The sequence below is a fragment of the Salvelinus alpinus genome, chromosome 10 (assembly GCF_045679555.1).
Source record: "Salvelinus alpinus chromosome 10, SLU_Salpinus.1, whole genome shotgun sequence".
Lineage (NCBI taxonomy): Eukaryota > Metazoa > Chordata > Actinopteri > Salmoniformes > Salmonidae > Salvelinus > Salvelinus alpinus.
Window position 1 is genome coordinate 28497231 of NC_092095.1, and position 24789 is coordinate 28522019.

The 24789-nt window shown below is 43.5% G+C and overlaps 1 protein-coding gene across 1 annotated transcript in view; it reads left to right on the plus strand.

The window, feature by feature from the left end:
* Positions 1 to 24789, plus strand: part of prex2 (phosphatidylinositol-3,4,5-trisphosphate-dependent Rac exchange factor 2) — a 246130-nt gene that overhangs the window by 75219 nt on the left and 146122 nt on the right. The window contains exons 11-13 of the mRNA XM_071328774.1: positions 2790 to 2890; positions 18989 to 19092; positions 19249 to 19298. Of these exons, the coding sequence (XP_071184875.1) occupies positions 2790 to 2890; positions 18989 to 19092; positions 19249 to 19298 (255 nt within the window). The remainder of the gene's footprint in view (positions 1 to 2789; positions 2891 to 18988; positions 19093 to 19248; positions 19299 to 24789) is intronic.

The window sequence follows — 24789 nt, forward strand, 5'->3', positions numbered from 1 at the left end:
AAAGTGTTATAGTTGGGTATGGAAATCCCAGAATTTTTGGTGGCCTTCCTAAGCCAGGATTCGGACACGGCAAGGACATCAGGGTTGGCAGAGTGTGCTAAAGCGGTGAGTAAGGCAAACTTAGGGAGGAGGCTTCTGATGTTGACATGCATGAGGCCATTGCTTCCTGTATTGAATATAAACCTGCTTAGTGCCGCTTACCAATAGTATTATACGCCTTGAGACAAGTAGGTATGCATTGAAATCAAGCCTACATATACACGGAGTGTACAAAACATTAGGAACACCTTCCTAATAGTGAGTTGCACCCCCTTTTGCCCTCTGAACAGCCTCAATTAGTTGGCATGGACTCTCTGTTTCAGAGGGGTTGGGTTAAATGTGGAAGACACATTTCGGTTGAATGCGTTCAGCTTTGCAAGTGACAAGCTATCCCCGTGCCCTTTCCTTTCCACAAGGTGTCAAAAGCGTTCCACAGGGATGCTGGCCCATGTTGACTCCAATGCCTCCCACAGTTGGGTCAAGTTGGCTGGATGTCCTCTGTGTGGTCGACCATTCTTGATACACACGGGAACTGCAACCCAGTATTGTTGCAGTTCTTAAACACATTCAAACCGGTGCGCCTGGCACCTACTACCATACACCATTCAACATGAATAAGGGATCATAGCCTTCACCTGGATTCTTCTTGCACTCAGACTATGTCACGGAAAGAGCACGTTGTTTTGTACACTCAGTGTCAACTAGTGTGGACTGTGGTTCGCGTCCCAAATAGCACCCTATTCCCTTTATAGTGCACACTACTTTTGACCAGGGCCCATGGGGAATAGTATGCCATTTGGGATGCAGACAGGGAGCAGATTGAAACTGTTCCAGGCTGCCATTCATTGCGTAAGTGACCTGTATTACTCCCGGGGGGTTTTCTCTCTGTGGCAGGGTGACTGGGGGTTGACGGTTTGACTAATCTATCCTCCATTCTGGGGGTTTTCTCATCTGGCTCTGTCCACTCTGGTAGTGGAGATAGGAGACGGAATGAGAGGGAGGACAAGGGGAGAGGGAGGGCGAGGGGAAAGAGAGAATGTGGGTAAGAGGTGGAGGAAAGGGGGAGAGAAGGAAAGGGAGGAAGCTAGGTGTGCCGTGAGGAGAGTAGAGAAACCAGGAGATTTGTTTCTCTCTGAGATCAGTCCAACCCCCGACAGCCCTGCCCTGTCCTTCACTCCTACCATCCGTACACACACACACACACACACACATACACCCTCCTGCCCCAGCCCTTCGCTCTGCAGTGACTCTACTGTTATTCCCGGTTGGGAGTTTGGAAGACATGCCACGTTCAAAACAACTGGGAACTCGGAAATCTCCGACTTCTGACTTCAGTGAACTCTGAAAAAAACTATCTCTGATTGGGAAAAATCGATTTCAATGGTCATCCAACTCGGAATACCAACTCGGGCCTCTGTCTAGAGCTCCGACCTGAAGATCACCGGCGTCATGATTTGACCTCGTATTTTTCCCAGTTCCCAGTTGTTTCGAACGCGGCAACAGTTTAGGAAGACCACAGAATTCCGCTGGTGAAGCTGGGCATGTTTGTTGGGGTTCTGTGGAGGAAGGGAATGCTGAGGATTAATCTATCTTTCTCTCCGTCTCCCTCTTTCTCTCTGTCCATCTTTTTCTTTTTCTCTCTACTCTCCTTCTCTGTCTCTCCCGCAGGATTACAGAATTATACAGAAGTATCCTATTTAGCTTGTTTAGGCCACAAAGAATTCGATTGGTACGGTGTTTATTTATACTCTTGCTGTTTGTTTCCTCCCTTGTCCGAAATGATCAACATCAAAATGATCTCTGTTTTTTACCAACTCTACTCAGAAAGCCACCAGACACTCACTGATTTGATGGGTGTCATGTGTTTGTCAAAAACAAATAAGAGCACAGTTGGACAAGACAAACAGATGAACTAAACCCTCCCCGGGAGATTTAACAAACAGAAAAGACCCCCCAAAATAAATAAGAATCTAGTCAGCAGTAAGACTGTGGCCCAAATGGCATGCGATTCCCTATATAGTGCAATACTTTTGACCAGAGCCCTATGCTAGTGAGCGCTAGCTAATGCTAACTACTGTACATTAGTATAATATTTTTTTTTTTACAAATCGATACTAGTATTCAAATATCAATATAATATCATCCCAAAATAATATTGCGATATGTAACTATCCCCCCCCCCCCCCATCACTACTATTTAGGGAAAAGGGTGTAATTAGGGACGTTGCCATAGTCACATCTATTTAGGGGAACATTTGGAGAAACGTTATCTTTTGAGAAGGTGTTTGTTTTGGTGTTGAAAACACTCTCTGGGACCCTGTTATTTATCTGAGGCATTCTGCTCCTTCTCCACGTTCACTGCCGTGGGGACGGCCATTGGACCATTGGCTACTCCCTCAATTAAGCTACATTCGCTGGACTGGTGCTTTCGTAACCGTTCATCTTCCAACATGTCCCTGTCATTTCTATGGAATGATGGTCGTTTTGTGTGTCCCCAGTGAGTTTGTGTCCTGGGTCGGCTGATGAGCAGTGTTTTAGATTTATGTCTTCCTAATTAGTGTTTTGGTGTTGTATGTTTTAAGTCTCCACAGTGACCATTGTTTGACGGTTTTGAATTGTTTTTGTGTGTCCCTGGTGAGTTTATGATAGACAATGCGTTATTTCCTGTCCCCCCAGTGAGATAATGAGCTGGCTGGTGGACATTAGTGTTGTGTTATTAACGGTGTTGTGTTATTTCCTGTCCCCCCCAGTGAGTTTGTGAGCTGGCTGGTGGACATTGGGGAGACTGATAACCCAGAGGAGGGGGTTCATCTGGGACAGGCTCTACTGGAGAACGGCATCATACACCATGGTAAGTGATTCACTATACTGTACGTTCATCATCTAGTCCAGGGTTCTCCAACTGGGTCGAATTTGGTGATTTTATTTTACCCCCCCCCCCCAAGTTTCTTCCACCTACATCTAAACCTGAAACATCTTCCTCTTCCTCCTCTTCCTTCACCTCGATGTTCCCCATATGCCTAACAATCACACTTATGTCTTTCACACCTTGTTATCCCTAGTCCTTCCTAAATGTTCTGTTTCTCATCATCCCCAGAAACAAGAACATACAGTATACCTACAGTGTATTTATCTATATAGTATACCTACAGTGTATTTTTCTATACAGTATACCTACAGTGTATTTATCTATACAGTATACCTACAGTGTATTTATCTATACAGTATACAGTATACCTACAGTGTATTTATCTATACAGTATACCTACAGTGTATTTATCTATACAGTATACAGTATACCTACAGTCTATTTATCTATACGGTATACAGTATACCTACAGTGTATTTATCTATACGGTATACAGTATACCTACAGTGTATTTATCTATACGGTATACAGTATACCTACAGTGTATTTATCTATACAGTATACAGTATACCTACAGTGTATTTATCTATACAGTATACAGTATACCTACAGTGTATTTATCTATACAGTATACAGTATACCTACAGTGTATTTATCTATACAGTATACAGTATACCTACAGTGTATTAATCTATACGGTATACAGTATACCTACAGTGTATTTATCTATACGGTATACAGTATACCTACAGTGTATTTATCTGTACAGTATACAGTATACCTACAGTGTATTTATCTATACGGTATACAGTATACCTACAGTGTATTTATCTATACGGTATACAGTATACCTACAGTGTATTTATCTATACGGTATACAGTATACCTACAGTGTATTTATCTATACAGTATACCTACAGTGTATTTATCTATATGGTATACAGTATACCTACAGTGTATTTATCTATACAGTATACAGTATACCTACAGTGTATTTATCAATACAGTATACAGTATACCTACACTGTATTTATCTATACGGTATACAGTATACCTACAGTGTATTTATCTATACGGTATACAGTATACCTACAGTGTATTTATCTATACAGTATCTATACAGTGTATTTATCTATACAGTATACAGTATACCTACAGTGTATTTATCTATACAGTATACCTACAGTGTATTTATCTATACAGTGTACCTACAGTGTATTTATCTATACAGTATACCTACAGTGTATTTATCTATACGGTATACAGTATACCTACAGTGTATTTATCTATACAGTATACCTACAGTGTATTTATCTATACAGTATACATACAGTGTATTTATCTATACAGTATACCTACAGTGTATTTTTCTATACAGTATACAGTATACCTACAGTGTATTTATCTATACAGTATACCTACAGTGTATTTTTCTATACAGTATACAGTATACCTACAGTGTATTTATCTGTACAGTATACAGTATACCTACAGTGTATTTATCTATACGGTATACAGTATACCTACAGTGTATTTATCTATACGGTATACAGTATACCTACAGTGTATTTATCTATACGGTATACAGTATACCTACAGTGTATTTATCTATACAGTATACCTACAGTGTATTTATCTATATGGTATACAGTATACCTACGGTGTATTTATCTATACAGTATACAGTATACCTACAGTGTATTTATCAATACAGTATACAGTATACCTACACTGTATTTATCTATACGGTATACAGTATACCTACAGTGTATTTATCTATACGGTATACAGTATACCTACAGTGTATTTATCTATACAGTATCTATACAGTGTATTTATCTATACAGTATACAGTATACCTACAGTGTATTTATCTATACAGTATACCTACAGTGTATTTATCTATACAGTGTACCTACAGTGTATTTATCTATACAGTATACCTACAGTGTATTTATCTATACGGTATACAGTATACCTACAGTGTATTTATCTATACAGTATACCTACAGTGTATTTATCTATACAGTATACATACAGTGTATTTATCTATACAGTATACCTACGGTGTATTTTTCTATACAGTATACAGTATACCTACAGTGTATTTATCTATACAGTATACCTACATTGTATTTTTCTATACAGTATACAGTATACCTACAGTGTATTTATCTGTACAGTATACAGTATACCTACAGTGTATTTTTCTATACAGTATACAGTATACCTACAGTGTATTTATCTGTACAGTATACAGTATACCTACAGTGTATTTTTCTATACAGTATACAGTACATACAGCTGAAAGCTTGCTCTGAATACTGCACCTCTCCTCCTCATTTTCTCTCTCTTGCTCTCTTCCACCCTCTTTCTCTCTCTGTCTCCCCTTTTCTCTCTTTCTTTCTCTCTCTCTCAATTCAATGGGCTTTATTGGCATGGGAAACATATGTTTACTTTGCCAAAGCAAGTGAAATAGGTAATAAACAATAAAAAAAAAGACTTTTCAAATGTCAATATTTCATTATGTCGTGTTGTAACGATGTACAAATGGTTAAAGTACAAAATTGAAAATAAATAAACATAAATATGGGTTGTATTTATAAGGGTGTTTGTTCTTCACTTGGTTGCCATTTTCTTGTGGCAACAGGTCACACATCTTGTTGCTGTGATGGCACACAGTGTGGTATTTCACTCAATAGATGCCTTTGTTATGGAAGTCTGGAAATTGTTTGGAAATCTCTCTCTCTCGCTCTCTCTCTCTCTCTCTTTCTCACACACTCTCTCTCTCCGTCTGTCTCTCTCTCTGTCTCTCTGTCTCTCTCTCTCTCTCTCTCTCTATCTCTCTCACACACTCTCTCTCTCCGTCTGTCTCTTTCTTTCTCTCTCTCTCTTTCTCTCACACACTCTCTCTCTCCGTCTGTCTCTCTCTCTGTCTCTCTGTCTCTCTCTCTCTCTCTCTCTCTCTCTCTCTCTCTTTCTCTCACACACTCTCTCTCTCCGTCTGTCTCTCTCTCTCTCTCTCTCTCTCACACACACTCAATTCAATTCAATTCAATTGACTTTATTGACATGGCAAGTTATTATTACTTACATTGTCAAAGTATACATATCGAAAAATTTAAATAAAATATATATGTATATATATACACAAAATATATATATATTTATATATAAATAAATGGTGGTACTAACAGCAATAATAATAGTAGTAGTGGACATGGGATTACCATTAATAACAGCTACAACAACAATATTAATCAGAACAACAATACATTAAAGCAACAGTAGTAGACCAGTGTCAACATGACTGAGAAGACACATGACCTGGTACGAAAGACAAAACAAAACTAAGCTAAATGGGAAATATTATCAACATTACTTTGCATTTTTCACTGGCTGTCCCTCAGGCTGTGGCAGGAGGACACATATTTGGCTGCCAAAACTGCACATTTTGGCTTTTCACCCAATAAATATTTGAATTTTTCTTCATCTTTTATAGTTTCAAATTCTTTGTATTGAATTATAATTTTGGGAAAGAAATATGCTCTTAGGTCTGAGTATTTGTCACAGTGTAGTAGGAAATGCACTTCTGTCTCTACCTCTCCCCTGGACCAGAGTGAGCACAGCCTGTCCTCTCTGGGCAGCCAGGTTTGTCTGTGACGACCGGTCTCTATAGCCAGACTGTGCTCACTGAGTCTGTACCTAGTCAATGTTTTCCTCAGTTTTCTATCAGTCACAGTGGTCAGATAGTCTGCCACCATGTACTGTCTGTTTAGAGCCAAATAGCATTGAAGTTTACTTAGATTTTTTGTGGTGTCTTTCCAATAGGTTATATATTTTTCTTTTTGTTTTGTGATGATTTGGTTGGGCCAGATTTTCTGAGGGCTGTCCCGAGGCTCTGTGGGGTTGGTTTGGGTTGGTGAACTGAGCCTCAGAACCAGCTGGCTGAGGGGACTCTTCTCTGGTTTCATCTCTTGACATTGTAGAGCTGTGTGATGGAATGTTTTAGGGTCACTTGTTTTTAGATGGTTGTAAAATTTGATGGCTCTTTTTTCTATTCGAATGAGGAGGGGATATTGGCCCAATTCTGCCCTACATGCGTTATTTGGAGTTTTTCTTTGTACTTGCAATACAGTCTTGCAAAACTCTGCATGCAATACTTCAATTGGATGTTTGTCCCATTTAGTAAATTCATTATTAGAGAGTGGACCCCATACCTCACTGCCATATAGAGCAATTGGTTCTATAACTGATTGAAAAATTTTGAGCCAGATTCTAATTGGAATTTCAATTTTGATGTTCCTTTTAATGGCATAGAATGCTCTTCTTGCTTTGTCTCTCAGCTCATTCACAGCCATGTGAAAGCTACCTGTGTTGCTGATATTTAGTCCTAGATATGTGTAGTTTTTGGTGTGTTCTAATAGAACTGTGTCCAAATAGAATTTATATTTGTCATCCTTATTTCCGGACCTTTTTTGGAATATCATTATATTTGTTTTTTTTAGGTTAACGGTCAGAGCCCAAGTCTGACAGAACCTGTGAAGATGATCTAGGTGTTGCTGTAACCCCTCTTTAGTGGGAGACAGCAGCACCAGGTCATCTGCGTACAGCAGACACTTGATTTCAGTGTTGTGTAGGGTGATACCAGGTGCTGCCGATTCTTCTAATGTTTTTGCCAATTCATTAATGTAGATGTTAAATAATGTTGGACTTATTGGGCAGCCCTGTTTCACTCCCCGCCCCTGAGAGAAGAAGTCTGTTTGCTTGTTGCCAATTTTAACCGCACATTTGTTTTTAGTGTACATTGATTTAATAAAATCATATGTTTTCCCTCCAATACCACTTTCTATTAGTTTATAAAAAAGACCTTTGTGCCAAATTGAATCAAATGCTTTCTTGAAATCTACAAAACACGAGTAGATTTTGCCTTTGTTTTGGTTAACTTGTTTATCAATTAGAGTGTGGATGTTGTAAATGTGGTCAGTTGTACGATAATTTTTTAGAAATCCAATCTGGCTTCTGCTCAGGACGTTGTGTTCGTCAAGGAAATGATGTAGTCTGCTATTTATAATACTGCAGAGAATTTTCCCCAAGTTGCTGTTAACGCATATTCCTCTGTAATTATTTGGGTCAAATTTGTCTCCATTTTTATAGATTGGTGTGATCAGTCCCTGGTTCCAAATATCGGGGAAAATACCTGCAGTGAGGATAATGTTGAAGAGTTTGAGTATAGCCAATTTGAATTTGTGGTCTGTATATTTGATCATTTCATTTAAGATCCCATCAGCACCACAGGCCTTTTTGGGTTGGAGATTGCATATTTTTTCCAATAATTCTTCTTCTGTAATTGGGGTATCCACAGGATTCTGATAGTCTTTGACTGCTAATTCAAGGATTTGTCATTTTTCTTGTATATCTTTTTGTTCTGGGCTCTTTGTTATATTGCTGTAGAGGTTTGCAAAGTGATTTCTCCACATATCCCCATTTTGGATAGCCAACTCCTCATGATGAGGTTTGTTTAATTTATTCCAATTCTCCCAGAAGTGGTTTGATTCTATGGATTCCTCAATTCCATCCAGCTGATTTCTAATGTGCTGTTCCTTTTTTGTTCTTAGGGTGCGTTTGTATTGCTTCAGTGTTTCCCCATATTGAAGGCGTATATTTTTGTTGTCTGGTTCTCTGTGTTTTTGATTAGATATATTTCTCAATGACTTTCTTAGATTTTTGCAATCATTATCAAACCATTTTTCATTATCTGTTATTTTTGGTTTGCTCTCTCTCTCTCTGTCTCTCTCTCTCTCTCTCTCTCTCTCTCTCTCTCTCTCTCTCTCTCTCTCTCTCTCTCACACACTCTCTCTCTCTCTCTCTCTCTCTCTCTCTCTCTCTCTCTCTCTCTCTCTCTCTCTCTCTCTCTCACACACACACTCTCTCTCTCTCTGTCTCTATCTCTCTCTCTCTCTCTCTCTCTCTCTCTCTCTCACACACTCTCTCTCTCCGTCTGTCTCTTTCTTTCTCTCTCTCTCTTTCTCACACACACTCTCTCTCTCCTCTCTCTCTCTCTCTCTCTCTCTCTCTCTCTCTCTCACACACACTCTCTCTCTCTCTGTCTCTCTCTCTCTCTCTCTCTCTCTCTCTCTCTCTCACACACTCTCTCTCTCTCTGTCTCTATCTCTCTCTCTCTCTCTCTCTCTCTCTCTCTCTCTCTCTCACACACACTCTCTCTCTCTCTCTCTCTCTCTCTCTCTCTCTCTCTCTCTCTCTCTCTCTCTCTCTCACACACACTCTCTCAATTCAATTCAATTCAATTGACTTTATTGACATGGCAAGTTATTATTACTTACATTGTCAAAGTATACATATCGAAAAATTTCAATAAAATATATATGTATATATATACACAAAATATATATATATTTATATATAAATAAATGGTGGGACTAACAGCAATAATAATAGTAGTAGTGGACATGGGATTACCATTAATAACAGCTACAACAACAATATTAATCAGAACAACAATACATTAAAGCAACAGTAGTAGACCAGTGTCAACATGACTGAGAAGGCACATGACCTGGTACGAAAGACAAAACAAAACTAAGCTAAATGGGAAATATTATCAACATTACTTTGCATTTTTCACTGGCTGTCCCTCAGGCTGTGGCAGGAGGACACATATTTGGCTGCCAAAACTGCACATTTTGGCTTTTCACCCAACAAATATTTGAATTTTTCTTCATCTTTTATAGTTTCAAATTCTTTGTATTGAATTATAATTTTGGGAAAGAAATATGCTCTTAGGTCTGAGTATTTGTCACAGTGTAGTAGGAAATGCACTTCTGTCTCTACCTCTCCCCTGGAGCAGAGTGAGCACAGCCTGTCCTCTCTGGGCAGCCAGGTTTGTCTGTGACGACCGGTCTCTATAGCCAGACTGTGCTCACTGAGTCTGTACCTAGTCAATGTTTTCCTCAGTTTTCTATCAGTCACAGTGGTCAGATAGTCTGCCACCATGTACTGTCTGTTTAGAGCCAAATAGCATTGAAGTTTACTTTGATTTTTTGTGGTGTCTTTCCAATAGGTTATATATTTTTCTTTTTGTTTTGTGATGATTTGGTTGGGCCAGATTTTCTGAGGGCTGTCCCAAGGCTCTATGGGGTTGGTTTGGGTTGGTGAACTGAGCCTCAGAACCAGCTGGCTGAGGGGACTCTTCTCTGGTTTCATCTCTTGACATTGTAGAGCTGTGTGATGGAATGTTTTAGGGTCACTTGTTTTTAGATGGTTGTAAAATTTGATGGCTCTTTTTTCTATTCGAATGAGGAGGGGATATTGGCCCAATTCTGCCCTACATGCGTTATTTGGAGTTTTTCTTTGTACTTGCAATACAGTCTTGCAAAACTCTGCATGCAATACTTCAATTGGATGTTTGTCCCATTTAGTAAATTCATTATTAGAGAGTGGACCCCATACTTCACTGCCATATAGAGCAATTGGTTCTATAACTGATTGAAAAATTTTGAGCCAGATTCTAATTGGAATTTCAATTTTGATGTTCCTTTTAATGGCATAGAATGCTCTTCTTGCTTTGTCTCTCAGCTCATTCACAGCCATGTGAAAGCTACCTGTGTTGCTGATATTTAGTCCTAGATATGTGTAGTTTTTGGTGTGTTCTAATAGAACTGTGTCCAAATAGAATTTATATTTGTCATCCTTATTTCCGGACCTTTTTTGGAATATCATTATATTTGTTTTTTTTAGGTTAACGGTCAGAGCCCAAGTCTGACAGAACCTGTGAAGATGATCTAGGTGTTGCTGTAACCCCTCTTTAGTGGGAGACAGCAGCACCAGGTCATCTGCGTACAGCAGACACTTGATTTCAGTGTTGTGTAGGGTGATACCAGGTGCTGTCGATTCTTCTAATGTTTTTGCCAATTCATTCATGTAGATGTTAAATAATGTTGGACTTATTGGGCAGCCCTGTTTCACTCCCCGCCCCTGAGAGAAGAAGTCTGTTTGCTTGTTGCCAATTTTAACCGCACATTTGTTTTTAGTGTACATTGATTTAATAAAATCATATGTTTTCCCTCCAATACCACTTTCTATTAGTTTATAAAAAAGACCTTCGTGCCAAATTGAATCAAATGCTTTCTTGAAATCTACAAAACACGAGTAGATTTTGCCTTTGTTTTGGTTAACTTGTTTATCAATTAGAGTGTGGAGGGTGTAAATGTGGTCTGTTGTACGATAATTTTTTAGAAATCCAATCTGGCTTCTGCTCAGGACGTTGTGTTCGTCAAGGAAATGTTGTAGTCTGCTATTTATAATACTGCAGAGAATTTTCCCCAAGTTGCTGTTAACTCATATTCCTCTGTAATTATTTGGGTCAAATTTGTCTCCATTTTTATAGATTGGTGTGATCAGTCCCTGGTTCCAAATATCGGGGAAAATACCTGCAGTGAGGATAATGTTGAAGAGTTTGAGTATAGCCAATTTGAATTTGTGGTCTGTATATTTGATCATTTCATTTAAAATCCCATCAGCACCACAGGCCTTTTTGGGTTGGAGATTGCATATTTTTTCCAATAATTCTTCTTCTGTAATTGGGGTATCCACAGGATTCTGATAGTCTTTGACTGCTAATTCAAGGATTTGTAATTTTTCTTGTATATCTTTTTGTTCTGGGCTCTTTGTTATATTGTTGTAGAGGTTTGCAAAGTGATTTCTCCACATATCCCCATTTTGGATAGCCAACTCCTCATGATGAGGTTTGTTTAATTTATTCCAATTCTCCCAGAAGTGGTTTGATTCTATGGATTCCTCAATTCCATCCAGCTGATTTCTAATGTGCTGTTCCTTTTTTGTTCTAAGGGTGCGTTTGTATTGCTTCAGTGTTTCCCCATATTGAAGGCGTATATTTTTGTTGTCTGGTTCTCTGTGTTTTTGATTAGATATATTTCTCAATGACTTTCTTAGATTTTTGCAATCATTATCAAACCATTTTTCATTATCTGTTATTTTTGGTTTGCTCTTATGCTTCTTTAGATTAGCCAAGGAGGCTAATTTGTCAAATATAAAGTTTATGTTCCTAACGGCCAAATTTACACCTTCATTGCTGAAGGAGAATGTTAAGGCTAAAAAGTTGTCCAGGAGAGATTGTATTTTTTGGCTACTAATTGCTTTTTGGTAGATGTCTGTACTGTTTGCACTCCATCTATAGGCTTGTTTAGTACCATGTAATTTATTGGGCCATGATGCTTCATGGTTGGGTTCTGCTCTTCTCAGATACACTGTGATTTTACTGTGGTCTGAGAGAGGTGTTAGTGGGCTGACTGTGAAGGCTCTGAGAGACTCTGGGTTTAGGTCGGTGAGGAAGTAGTCTACGGTGCTGCTGCCAAGGGATGAGCTGTAGGTGTACCTACCAAAAGAGTCTCCTCTCAGCCTGCCATTGACTATGTACAGACCCAGTGTTCGACAGAGCCTCAGGAGCTGTAATCCATTTTTGTTTTTCACTTTGTCATAGTTGTTTCTGTGGGGGTATGTGGGGAGGGAAAGGTTATTGCTTCCTGGTAGGTGTTTATCCCCATGACTGTTAATAGTGTCTTGTTCTTCTGCTATTCTAGCATTCAGGTCTCCACAGACCAGTACGTTGCCTTGGGCCTGAAAGTGACTAATCTCCCCCTCTAGAATGGAGAAGCTCTCTTCATTGAAGTAGGGTGACTCTGAGGGGGGAATGTATGTGGCACAGAGGAAGACGTTTTTATCTGTCAAGATAGCCTCCTTGTTGATTTTTAACCAGATAAAGAATTCTCCTGTTTTGATCAATTCGATTGAATTAATTAGTTCAGATTTATACCATATTAGCATTCCCCCTGAGTCTCTGCCCTGTTTGATTCCTTTTAATTTAGTGGATGGTATGATTATCTCCCTATAACCTAGTGGACAGCCAGTGGAAACATCACCTCTGCACCATGTTTCCTGTAGTACTACAATATCAACATCATCAATTTCTTTCAGGAAGTCTGGGTTTCTGCTCTTTAGCCCAAAAGCAGAGGACTTCAATCCTTGTATATTCCAACATGCAACGTAAAAAGACTTCATAACTTTTTTTTCTCTTTTCTTTACCTTTCAAAATGAGACTCTCTCTCTGTCTCTATCTCTCTCTCTCTCTCCATCTGTCTCTCTCCGTCTGTCTCTCTCCGTCTGTATGTCTCTCTGTCTCATTCAATTTAAGGGCTTTATTGGCAAGAGAAACATATGTTAACATTGCCGAAGCAAGTGAAGTAGATAATAAACAAAAATGGTGTTTGTCCCATTTTGTGAATTCTTGGTTGGTGAGCGGTCCGCTCAACCACACAACCATAAAGGGCAATGGATTCTATAACTGATTTAAGTATTTTTTTGCCAGAATTTTATGTTCCTTTTGATGGCATAGAAGGACCTTCTTGCCTTGTATCTCAGATCGTGGGGCTTAAGCTGCATGCCTGTCTCACCCCACGGCCCTGTGGAAAGAAATGTGTGTTTTTTTTGCCAATTTTAACCGCACACTTGTTTGTGTACATGGATTTTATAATGTCGAATGTTTTTCCCCCAACACCACTTTCCATAAATTTGTATAGCAGACCCTCATGCCAAATTGAGTTAAAAGCTTTTTTGAAATCAACAAAGCATGAGAAGACTTTGCCTTTGTTTTGGTTTTTGTTTGTTTTATTTGTCATTTAGGGTGTGCAGGGTGAAAACATGGTCTGTCGTACTGTAATTTGGTAAAAAGCCAATTTGACATTTGCTCAGTATGTTGTTTTCACTGAGGAAATGTCTGCTGTTAATGCAGAGGATTTTCCCAAGGTTGCTCTCTCTCTCTCGCTCTCTCTTCGTGCTCTCTCTCTCGCTCTCTCTTCGTTCTCTGTCTCGCTCTCTCTTCATTCTCGCTCTCTCTTCGTGCTCTCTCTCTCGCTCTCTCTTCGTGCTCTCTCTCTCGCTCTCTCTTCGTGCTCTCTCTCGCTCTCTCTTCGTTCTCTCTCTCGCTCTCTCGCTCTCTCCTCGTGCTCTCTCTCGCTCTCTCTCTTCGTTCTCTCTCTCGCTCCCTCTCCGTTCTCTCTTCGCTCTCTCTTCATTCTCTCTTCGCTCTCCACCTCTCTCGCTCCCTGCTCTCAAATTCAGATTGCTTCATTGGCATGAAATACAATTTGTAGATATTGCCAGTATAGTGGTGCAGCATTTCAGTAAATAAGATTAATGAAACACAGTTAACTTCTCTAGGGTATGTGGGACGGTAGCGTCCCACCTCGTCAACAGCCAGTGAAACTGCAGGGCGCCAAATTCAAAACAACAGAAATCCCATAATTTCAATTCCTCAAACATACAAGTATTTTACACCATTTTAAAGCTACACTTGTTGTAAATCCAGCCAAAGTGTCCGATTTCAAAAAGGTTTTACGACGAAAGCACACCAAACGATTATGTTAGGTATGAGCCAAGTCACAGAAAAAGACAGCCATTTTTCCAGCCAAAGAAAGCATTAACAAAAAGCAGAAATAGAGATAAAATTAATCACTAACCTTTGATGATCTTCATCAGATGACACTCATAGGACTTCATGTTACACAATACATGTATGTTTTGTTCGGTAAAGTTCATATTTATATCCAAAAATATGAGTTTAGGCGGGACGCTACTGTCTCACTTGGCAAAAAGCCTGAGAAAATGCAGAGCGCCATATTCAAATTAATTACTATGAAAATTACTATAAAATCAAACTTTCATTAAATCACACATGAAAGATACCAAATTAAAGCTACACTGGTTGTGAATCCAGCCAACATGTCAGAATTCAAATAGGCTTTTCGGCGAAAGCATACGATGCTATTTTCTGAGGATAGCACCATTGTAAACCAAGAGAGATAAGCATATTCCAACCCTGCAGGCACGACACAAAATGCAGAAATAAAAATATAATTAATGCCTTACCTTTGACGAGCTTCTGCTGTTGGCACTCCAATATGTCCCATAAACATCACAAATGGTCCTTTTGTTCGATTAATTCCGTCGATATATAATCAAAATGACCATTTATTTGGCGCGTTTCATCCAGAAAAACACAGGTTCCAACTTGCTCAAACGTGACGACAAAATATCTCAAAGGTTACCTGTAAACTTTGCCAAAAAATAAATTTCAAACTACTTTTGTAATACAACTTTTTTAACGTTAATAATCGATAAAATTGAAGACGGGATGCTCTGTGTTCAATACAGGATTTACTACCAACTGTAGCATGCCTTCTGGTCATGCGCTTCTATCTCACAGGACACCTAGAGTGACTCGACTTCAAGATGGCCGTATTTCTTCATTACACAAAGGAATAACCTCAACCAATTTCTCTAGACTGTTGACATCCAGTGGAAGCCGTAGGAACTGTAAGCAACTCGCTTAAAATCTGGTTTCCCAATGAAAACTCATTGAAAAGAGAGTGACCTAAAAAAAAAAAAAAATCTGAATGGTTTGTCCTCTGGGTTTTGCCTGCTAAATAAGTTATGTTATACTCACAGACATGATTCAAACAGTTTTATAAACTTCAGAGTGTTTTCTATCCACATCTAATAATAATATGCATATCTTATTTTCTGGGGATGAGTAGCTGGCAGTTTAATTTGGGTATGCTTTTCATCCAAACGTGAAAATGCTGCCCCCTACCCTAGAGAAGTTAATTTCAGTAGTAGTAATAATAATAATAGTACATGTAATCATGTATACAGGTAAAAAACTACTGCTGTCTTCGGTCGATACATAAAATAAAAAAGAATAATAAAAAACAGTGATTATTAAATAAACAATAAAATGTACATGGGGGATGGTTCCCCAATGTATTATTTGTAAGTTAGATACAATGTCAATACTTCAGGGAACTAATAGTCATGGGATGTCCCTCTAGCTATGGCAGTTATATACAGTTCAAGTCGGAAGTTTACATACACCTTAGCCAAAAACATTTAAACTCAGTTTTTCACAATTCCTGACATTTAATCCTACAAAAAATTCCCTGTCTTAGGTCAGTTAGGATCACCACTTTATTTCAAGAATGTGAAATGTCAGAATAATAGTAGAGAGATTGATTTATATCAGCTTTTATTTCTTTCATCATGTTCCCAGTGGGGCAGAAGTTTACATACACTCAATTAGTATTTGGTAGCATTGCCTTTAAATTGTTTAACTTGGGTCAAACGTTTCTGTTAGCCTTCCACAAGCTTCCCACAATAAGTTGGGTGAATTTTGGCCCATTCCTCCTGACAGAGCTGGTGTAACTGAGTCAGGTTTGTAGGCCTCCTTGCACGCACACGCTTTTTCAGTTCTGCCCACAAATTTTCTATGGGATTGAGGTCAGGGCTTTATGATGGCCACTCCAATACCTTGAATTTGTTGTCCTTAAGCCATTTTGCCACAACTTTGGAAGTATGCTTGGGGTCATTGTCCGTTTGGAAGAAAGACCCATTTGCGACCAAGCTTTAACTTCCTGACTGATGTCTTGAGATGTTGCTTCAATATATCCACATAATTTTCCTGCCTCATGATGCCATCTATTTTGTGAAGTGCACCAGTCCCTCCTGCAGCAAAGCACCCCCACAACATGATGCTGCCACCCCCGTGGGTGGGATGGTGGGATGGTGTTCTTCGGCTTGCAAGCCTCCCCCTCTTTCCTCCAAACATAATGATGGTCATTATGGCCAAACAGTTGTATTTTTGTTTCATCAGACCAGAGGACGATCTTTGTCCCCATGTGCAGTTACAAACTGTAGTCTGGCTTTTTTATGGCGGTTTTGTAGTAGTGGCTTCTTCCTTGCTGAGCGGCCTTTCAGGTTATGTTGATATAGTACTTGTTTTACTGTAGATATAGATACTTTTGTACCTGTTTCCTCCAACATCTTCACAAGGTCCTTTGCTGTTGTTCTGGGATTGATTTGCACTTTTTGTACCAAAGTACATTCATCTCTAAGAGACAGAACGCGTGTCCTTCCTGAGCGGTATGACGGCTGTGTGGTTCCATGGTGTTTATACTTGCGAACTATTGTTTGTACAGATGAACGTGGTACCTTCAAGCATTTGGAAATTGTTCCCAAGGATGAACCAGACTTGTGGAGGTCAACAAATTTTTTTTGAGGTCTTAGCTGATTTCTTTTGATTTTCCCATGATGTCAAGCAAAGAGGCACTGAATTTGAAGGTAGACCTTGAAATACAGAAGCTTCTAGAGCCATGACATCATATTCTGGAATTTTCAAGCAGTTTAAAGGCACAGTCAACAAAGTGTATGGAAACTTCTGACCCACTGGAATTGTGATACAGTGAATTATAAGTGAAATAATCTGTATGTAAACAATTGTTGGAAAAATGACTTGTGTCATGCACAAAGTAGATGTCCTAACCTACTTGCCAAAACTATAGTTTGTTAACAAGAAATTTGTGGAGTGGTTTAAAAATGAGTTTTAATGACTCCAACATAAGTGTATGTAAACTATGGGGGTTATGAGCTCCTGGTTCCAAATATCAGGGAAGCAGCCACTCTCCACAACCAGGTTGAATAGTTTTAATAAGGCATCCTGCATCTCAGGAGTACTGTGTTTTAAGCATTTCACAGCCCACCTCTCTCTGTCTCTCTCTGTGTGTGTGTGTGTGTGTGTGTGTGTGTGTGTGTGTGTGTGTGTGTGTGTGTGTGTGTGTGTGTGTGTGTGTGTGTGTGTGTGTGTGTGTGTGTGTGTGTGTGTGTGTGTGTGTGTGTGTGTGTGTGTGTGTGTGTGTGTGATAAATAGCTTTGGGTTCAACAAGTGAAGCCTTTCAGACCAGTAATTTCACCCGTATGTTTTTTATTTACATAAACCAGTGTAGAGCAGATGTCTTATTCAAAACTCCTCTCTCTCTCCTACCAGACTGTTTAGATAACAGCTTACATATAACCATCTCTTCTCACCATGCAGTTTATTTAATATAGTTTAAAATGGCTGCTCTGTGGCTGCGGATTAGGACTGTGTGATGCATTTAGTGTGTGGAGCTGTGGCCGGGGACCTGCTTACATCATTCACACTGCACTGCACCCTACACACCCTACACACACACACACACACACACACACACACACACACACACACACACACACACACACACACACACACACACACACACACACACACACACACACACACACACACACACACACACACACACACACACACACACACACGGACGGACGGACGGACGGACTACACTAAGGCATACACAGCATGCTGTCACCAGCACCGGGGCTGGACTGCAGGGCAGCATAGAACTCTTAAGATCTTGTCCTTACAAACTTTGATCATTCTTGATATTGAATGTCCGTCCGGACGGACGGACGGACGGACGGACGGACGGTACCTTTCCCTACAGCTCTGTACGTGTTTTAATTTTTCCTCAAAAGAATTGGGCCTGTGGCCAAGCGGGGTCCTAAATCACTCCCATTGCTTTATTGCTTCCTTGCGCCGAGTGAGTCCAGGGGTTTAGACTTTAGTTAGTTCTACTCCCTGGTGGTGAGGCTAGCCCCCTTAACTCCCAGGCCCTGATAGCTCTCTCTCTAACACACACACACACACACACACACACACACACACACACACACACACACACTAATGAGGTAGAACCCACAGGGGGAATAAGTATCCAGGATTAGTTCTCATAATAACTTTAATGGAACATGCAATGCTACAGTACCAGTACAAGATGCTGATCCAACTGATTTCTTTTCGGAGGGTCTTGGAAAAGCCCCCCCCCCCCCAAAGTATAGTGAAAGGGAGATGCTTTTTAACACAGCAGCTGTTAACTGTAACCCCTCTGCTTTACAATTTGAATTGTAGAACAAGTGAACCGGTTCAGGCATGGTTTGAATGTGTTAAACCTATTATATTTACCAAAGCACCCCCCCAAAAACAAAAGTGACTATGATTTGTATGTTGGACCCATGAATAAGTGGTTGAACGTTTTTAAAAGATGAACTGAAATGCCCCAACCAACCGTGATATCATGCTTCGTATGCATTTAACCGTGCGAATTGTGTCTCCAGTCACAGACAAACACCAGTTCAAGCCAGAGCCGGTGCTGTACCGTTTCCGCTATGACGACGGGACCTACCACCCCAGGAGTGACATGCAGGACGTCATCTCCAAGGTAACCAACATCCTACTAGTTCTAAATGTTCTCCTCTCCTGGGGGGTCCGAATGAATAGACACTCATCTGCTCCGTTGTAATTGGGAAACCTGTGCTAACATTCAGCTGTTATAATATTTCAGATGAAATATCTCTCTGTGTCTCCTTCCGTACAGGGTGTCAGACTCTTCTGCAGGCTCCATAGTCTCTTCACTCCGGTCATCAGGTACAGTACGGTAGGGATGTGTCTCAAGTGACAGCCGTTTCCCTATATAGTGTAATACTTTCGACCAAGGCCCATAGGGCTAAGGTCTGAAGTCGTGCACTATGTAGGGAATAGGGTGCCATTTGGGAGACGCAGACTAGGCCACGCCAGGTGGCCACTGTGTCTTCCAGTCCATTACGCGTGTCTCTCCCCGTCTCTGGCAGGTGGGCCGGCCCAGTGTTACCGTAGCGCCCAGTTCTCAGAACTTTAAATAGCACCAGCACCACAGAGAAGGAGAAATTAGAGGGGAAAATAACATGATGAACTAAAGTATGAAGTCATTGTTTGGAAAGACAAGGTTTGAGAGAGAGGAGAGCCAAGGTTTGAGAGAGAGGAGAGCAGGGGAGAGCCAAGGTTTGAGAGAGAGGAGAGCAGGGGAGAGCCAAGGTTTGAGAGAGAGGAGAGCAGGGGAGAGCCAAGGTTTGAGAGCAGGGGAGAGCAGGGGAGAGCCAAGGTTTGAGAGCAGGGGAGAGCAGGGGAGAGCCAAGGTTTGAGAGCAGGGGAGAGCAGGGGAGAGCCAAGGTTTGAGAGAGAGGAGAGCAGGGGAGAGCCAAGGTTTGAGAGAGAGGAGAGCAGGGGAGAGCCAAGGTTTGAGAGCAGGGGAGAGCCAAGGTTTGAGAGAGAGGAGAGCAGGGGAGATGGAAGGAGTTGGTGTGGAGGGTTATGGAGTGTGGCAGTACTAGGGATAGTCCTAGCACTAGGTCTACTACTGACTCCATACAATACTGATGGAGCCATCCACCCCTGTAGCTACAGTCTCACAGGAGGAGAGGAGAGGGGGTAGAGGAGGAGAGGAGAGGGGGTAGAGGAGGAGACGAGAGGGGGTAGAGGAGGAGAAGAGATGGGGTAGAGGAGGAGAGAAGAGAGGGTAGAGGAGGGGAGAGAGGGTAGAGGAGGAGTGGGGGGTAAAGGAGGAGAGGAGAGGGAGGAGAGGAGAGGGGGTAGAGGAGAGGAGAGGGGGTAGTGCTTACAGGACAGTACTTTACACACACTTATAATTGGGCTGACAGTACTTAGGCATTAACACAGTGCCTATAAGAGAAATGTTTCTTCCATCCAGTATTGATGGAGTCATCAGCCCCTGTAGCTACAGTCTCATTAGAGTTCAATCAAAGCATCGCCTCAGGCCTTTTCATGTCCATCACAGACATCCAATAACAGAAACACTGCCTCTGTGGTGTAACACATTAGCCAGAACACCATGCAGTCATCCCCAATGGCAACCTAGTCAATAGGGCTCTGGTCAAAAGTAGTGCACTATAGAGGGAATAGGTTGCCATATGGGATGATTCCATGGTGTTAGACTGTAGCTACAGGGACTGATGACTTCATCAATACTGGCCGGATGAAAGAGTAATGTCCCCTAATGTTCTCTTATATTGTTACACAAACAACACTAAGGAAGCGGACGTGCCGTCAGTTAACGCGCTCTTCCTCCCAACTCTCCATCGACACTCTGTTCCGTTGAGCAACGGACCGCTTCGTGTACTGTGGCGAAGGAAGCGGACGTGCCAGAATTACCCAGATCGCACCTGTTTTACATTTAGGCTGTTCAGAAGGCGTGTTGCATGAATATTTCCGTAGCTGGATGCGTTGCACCCGGGATACATGTGTCTGCCAGCTCGCCTACAGAGGATAAGAGACGTGTCGACTGATATGGGCTTTGACACCATATATTTTAATATCCTGAGCACTAACACTGTTGCAAACATACACTGTCCGCATCCCAAATAGAACCCTATTCCCTACATAGTGCACTACTTTTGACCAGAGCTCGAAGGACCCTTGTGAAAAGTAGTGCGCTATAAAGGGAATAGGGTGTCATTTGGCACACAGCCACGTATAGAAGCAATATCGACCTCCTTAAAACAGCTTAATTTATTAAACATGGCGATCGACTGCTTGAGAGTCGAACGGTCAGTTTCAGATTGGATGTTAAAAGCATTCAAATCGATGTCTGCTTACCACAGCACCTCTCTGTGTTTATGTAGGTCACAGCCCCAAACGCTACAGACCCACTAAAGACCATAGGATCAATATAGACAGACACGTTGCGTCGGTCACACAGAAGGGACTGTGTCACTTCTATACATTCCATTTCAATGCCCACACCCCATGGCCCATACAGACAGGGTGTCCGTCTTTATAGCTCTGCTGAAGGAATGTTACACCATGACCAACTGTCAGGAACCACACCATGGTGGTGGTAGAGGAGAGGGGGTAGAGGAGAGGGGGTAGAGGAGGAGAGGAGATAGATGAGGAGAGGGGGTAGAGGAGAGGGGGTAGAGGAGGAGAGGAGATAGATGAGGAGGGAGGGGTGGAGGAGGAGAGAGGAGGAGACTATGGTGGGGGATAGAGGAGGAGACCATGGTGGGGGTAGAGGAGAGGGGGTAGAGGAGGAGAGGAGATAGATGAGGAGAGGGGGTGAAGGAGGAGAGAGGAGGAGACTATGGTGGGGGATAGAGGAGGAGACTATGGTGGGGGTAGAGGAGGAGACCATGGTGGGGGTAGAGGAGAGGGGGTAGAGGAGGAGAGAGGAGGAGACTATGGTGGGGTAGAGGAGAGGGGGTAGAGGAGGAGAGGAGATAGATGAGGAGAGAGGAGGAGACTATGGTGGGGGATAGAGGAGGAGACCATGGTGGGGGTAGAGGAGAGGGGGTAGAGGAGGAGAGAGGAGGAGACTATGGTGGGGGTAGAGGAGAGGGGGTAGAGGAGGAGAGGAGATAGATGAGGAGAGAGGAGGAGACTATGGTGGGGGATAGAGGAGGAGACCATGGTGGGGGTAGAGGAGAGGGGGTAGAGGAGGAGAGAGGAGGAGACTATGGTGGGGGTAGAGGAGAGGGGGTAGAGGAGGAGAAGAGATAGATGAGGAGAGGGGGTGGAGGAGGAGAGAGGAGGAGACTATGGTGGGGGATAGAAGAGGAGACTATGGTGGGGGATAGAGGAGGAGACCATGGTGGGGGTAGAGGAGGAGAGGGGAGGAGACCATGGTGGGGGTAGAGGAGGAGACCATGGTGGGGATAGAGGAGGAGAGAGGAGGAGACCATGGTGGGGGTAGAGGAGGAGAGGGGAGGAGACCATGGTGGGGGTAGAGGAGGAGAGAGGAGCAGACCATGGTTGGGGATAGAGGAGGAGACCATGGTTGGGGTAGAGGAGGAGAGAGGAGGAGACCATGGTTGGGGAGAGAGGAGGAGACCATGGTGGGGGTAGAGGAGGAGAGAGGAGGAGACCATGGTGGGGGGTAGAGGAGGAGAGGGGAGGAGACCATGGTGGGGGTAGAGGAGGAGAGGGGAGGAGACCATGGTGGGGGTAGAGGAGGAGAGAGGAGGAGACCATGGTTGGGGATAGAGGAGGAGTCCATGGTTGGGGATAGAGGAGGAGAGAGGAGGAGACCATGGTTGGGGATAGAGGAGGAGACCATGGTGGGGGTAGAGGAGGAGAGAGAGGAGACCATGGTGGGGGTAGAGGAGGAGAGGGGAGGAGACCATGGTGGGGGTAGAGGAGGAGAGAGGAGGAGACCATGGTGGGGGTAGAGGAGGAGACCATGGTGGGGGGTAGAGGAGGAGACCATGGTTGGGGTAGAGGAGGAGAGAGGAGGAGACCATGGTGGGGGTAGAGGAGGAGAGGGGAGGAGACCATGGTGGGGGATAGAGGAGGAGAGAGGAGGAGACCATGGTGGGGGGTAGAGGAGGAGACCATGGTTGGGGTAGAGGAGGAGGAGACTATGGTGGGGGTAGAGGAGGAGACCATGGTGGGGGTAGAGGAGGAGAGAGGAGGAGACCATGGTGGGAGGGAGAGGAGGAGACCATGGTGGGGATAGAGGAGGAGAGAGGAGGAGACCATGGTGGGGGTAGAGGAGGAGAGAGGAGGAGACCATGGTGGGGGTAGAGGAGGAGACCATGGTTGGGGTAGAGGAGGAGAGAGGAGGAGACAAATGGTGGGGGTAGAGGAGGAGAGAGGAGGAGACCATGGTTGGGGATAGAGGAGGAGAGAGGAGGAGACTATGGTGGGGGTAGAGGAGGAGAGGGGAGGAGACCATGGTGGGGGTAGAGGAGGAGACCATGGTAGGGGTAGAGGAGGAGAGAGGAGGAGACCATGGTGGGGGTAGAGGAGGAGAGGGGAGGAGACCATGGTGGGGGTAGAGGAGGAGAGAGGAGGAGACCATGGTTGGGGAGAGAGGAGGAGACCATGGTGGGGGTAGAGGAGGAGAGAGGAGGAGACCATGGTTGGGGTAGAGGAGGAGAGAGGAGGAGACCATGGTTGGGGAGAGAGGAGGAGACCATGGTGGGGGTAGAGGAGGAGAGAGGAGACCATGGTGGGGGGTAGAGGAGGAGAGGGGAGGAGACCATGGTGGGGGTAAAGGAGGAGAGAGGAGGAGACCATGGTTGGGGAGAGAGGAGGAGACCATGGTGGGGGTAGAGGAGGAGACCATGGTGGGGGTAGAGGAGGAGAGAGGAGGAGACCATGGTGGGGGGTAGAGGAGGAGAGGGGAGGAGACCATGGTGGGGGTAGAGGAGGAGAGGGGAGGAGACCATGGTGGGGGTAGAGGAGGAGAGAGGAGGAGACCATGGTTGGGGATAGAGGAGGAGTCCATGGTTGGGGATAGAGGAGGAGAGAGGAGGAGACCATGGTTGGGGATAGAGGAGGAGAGAGGAGGAGACCATGGTGGGGGTAGAGGAGGAGAGGGAAGGAGACCATGGTGGGGGTAGAGGAGGAGAGAGGAGGAGACCATGGTGGGGGTAGAGGAGGAGAGGGGAGGAGACCATGGTGGGGGTAGAGGAGGAGGAGACCATGGTGGGGGTAGAGGAGGAGACCATGGTGGGGGTAGAGGAGGAGAGAGAGGAGACCATGGTGGGGGTAGAGGAGGAGAGGGGAGGAGACCATGGTGGGGGTAGAGGAGGAGAGAGGAGGAGACCATGGTGGGGGTAGAGGAGGAGACCATGGTGGGGGGTAGAGGAGGAGACCATGGTTGGGGTAGAGGAGGAGAGAGGAGGAGACCATGGTGGGGGTAGAGGAGGAGAGGGGAGGAGACCATGGTGGGGGTAGAGGAGGAGACCATGGTGGGGGGTAGAGGAGGAGACCATGGTTGGGGTAGAGGAGGAGGAGACCATGGTGGGGGTAGAGGAGGAGACCATGGTGGGGGTAGAGGAGGAGAGAGGAGGAGACCATGGTGGGAGGGAGAGGAGGAGACCATGGTGGGGATAGAGGAGGAGAGAGGAGGAGACCATGGTGAGGGTAGAGGAGGAGAGAGAAGGAGACCATGGTGGGGGTAGAGGAGGAGAGAGGAGGAGACCATGGTGGGGGTAGAGGAGGAGAGGGGAGGAGACCATGGTGGGGGTAGAGGAGGAGAGGGGAGGAGACCATGGTGGGGGTAGAGGAGGAGAGAGGAGGAGACCATGGTTGGGGATAGAGGAGGAGTCCATGGTTGGGGATAGAGGAGGAGAGAGGAGGA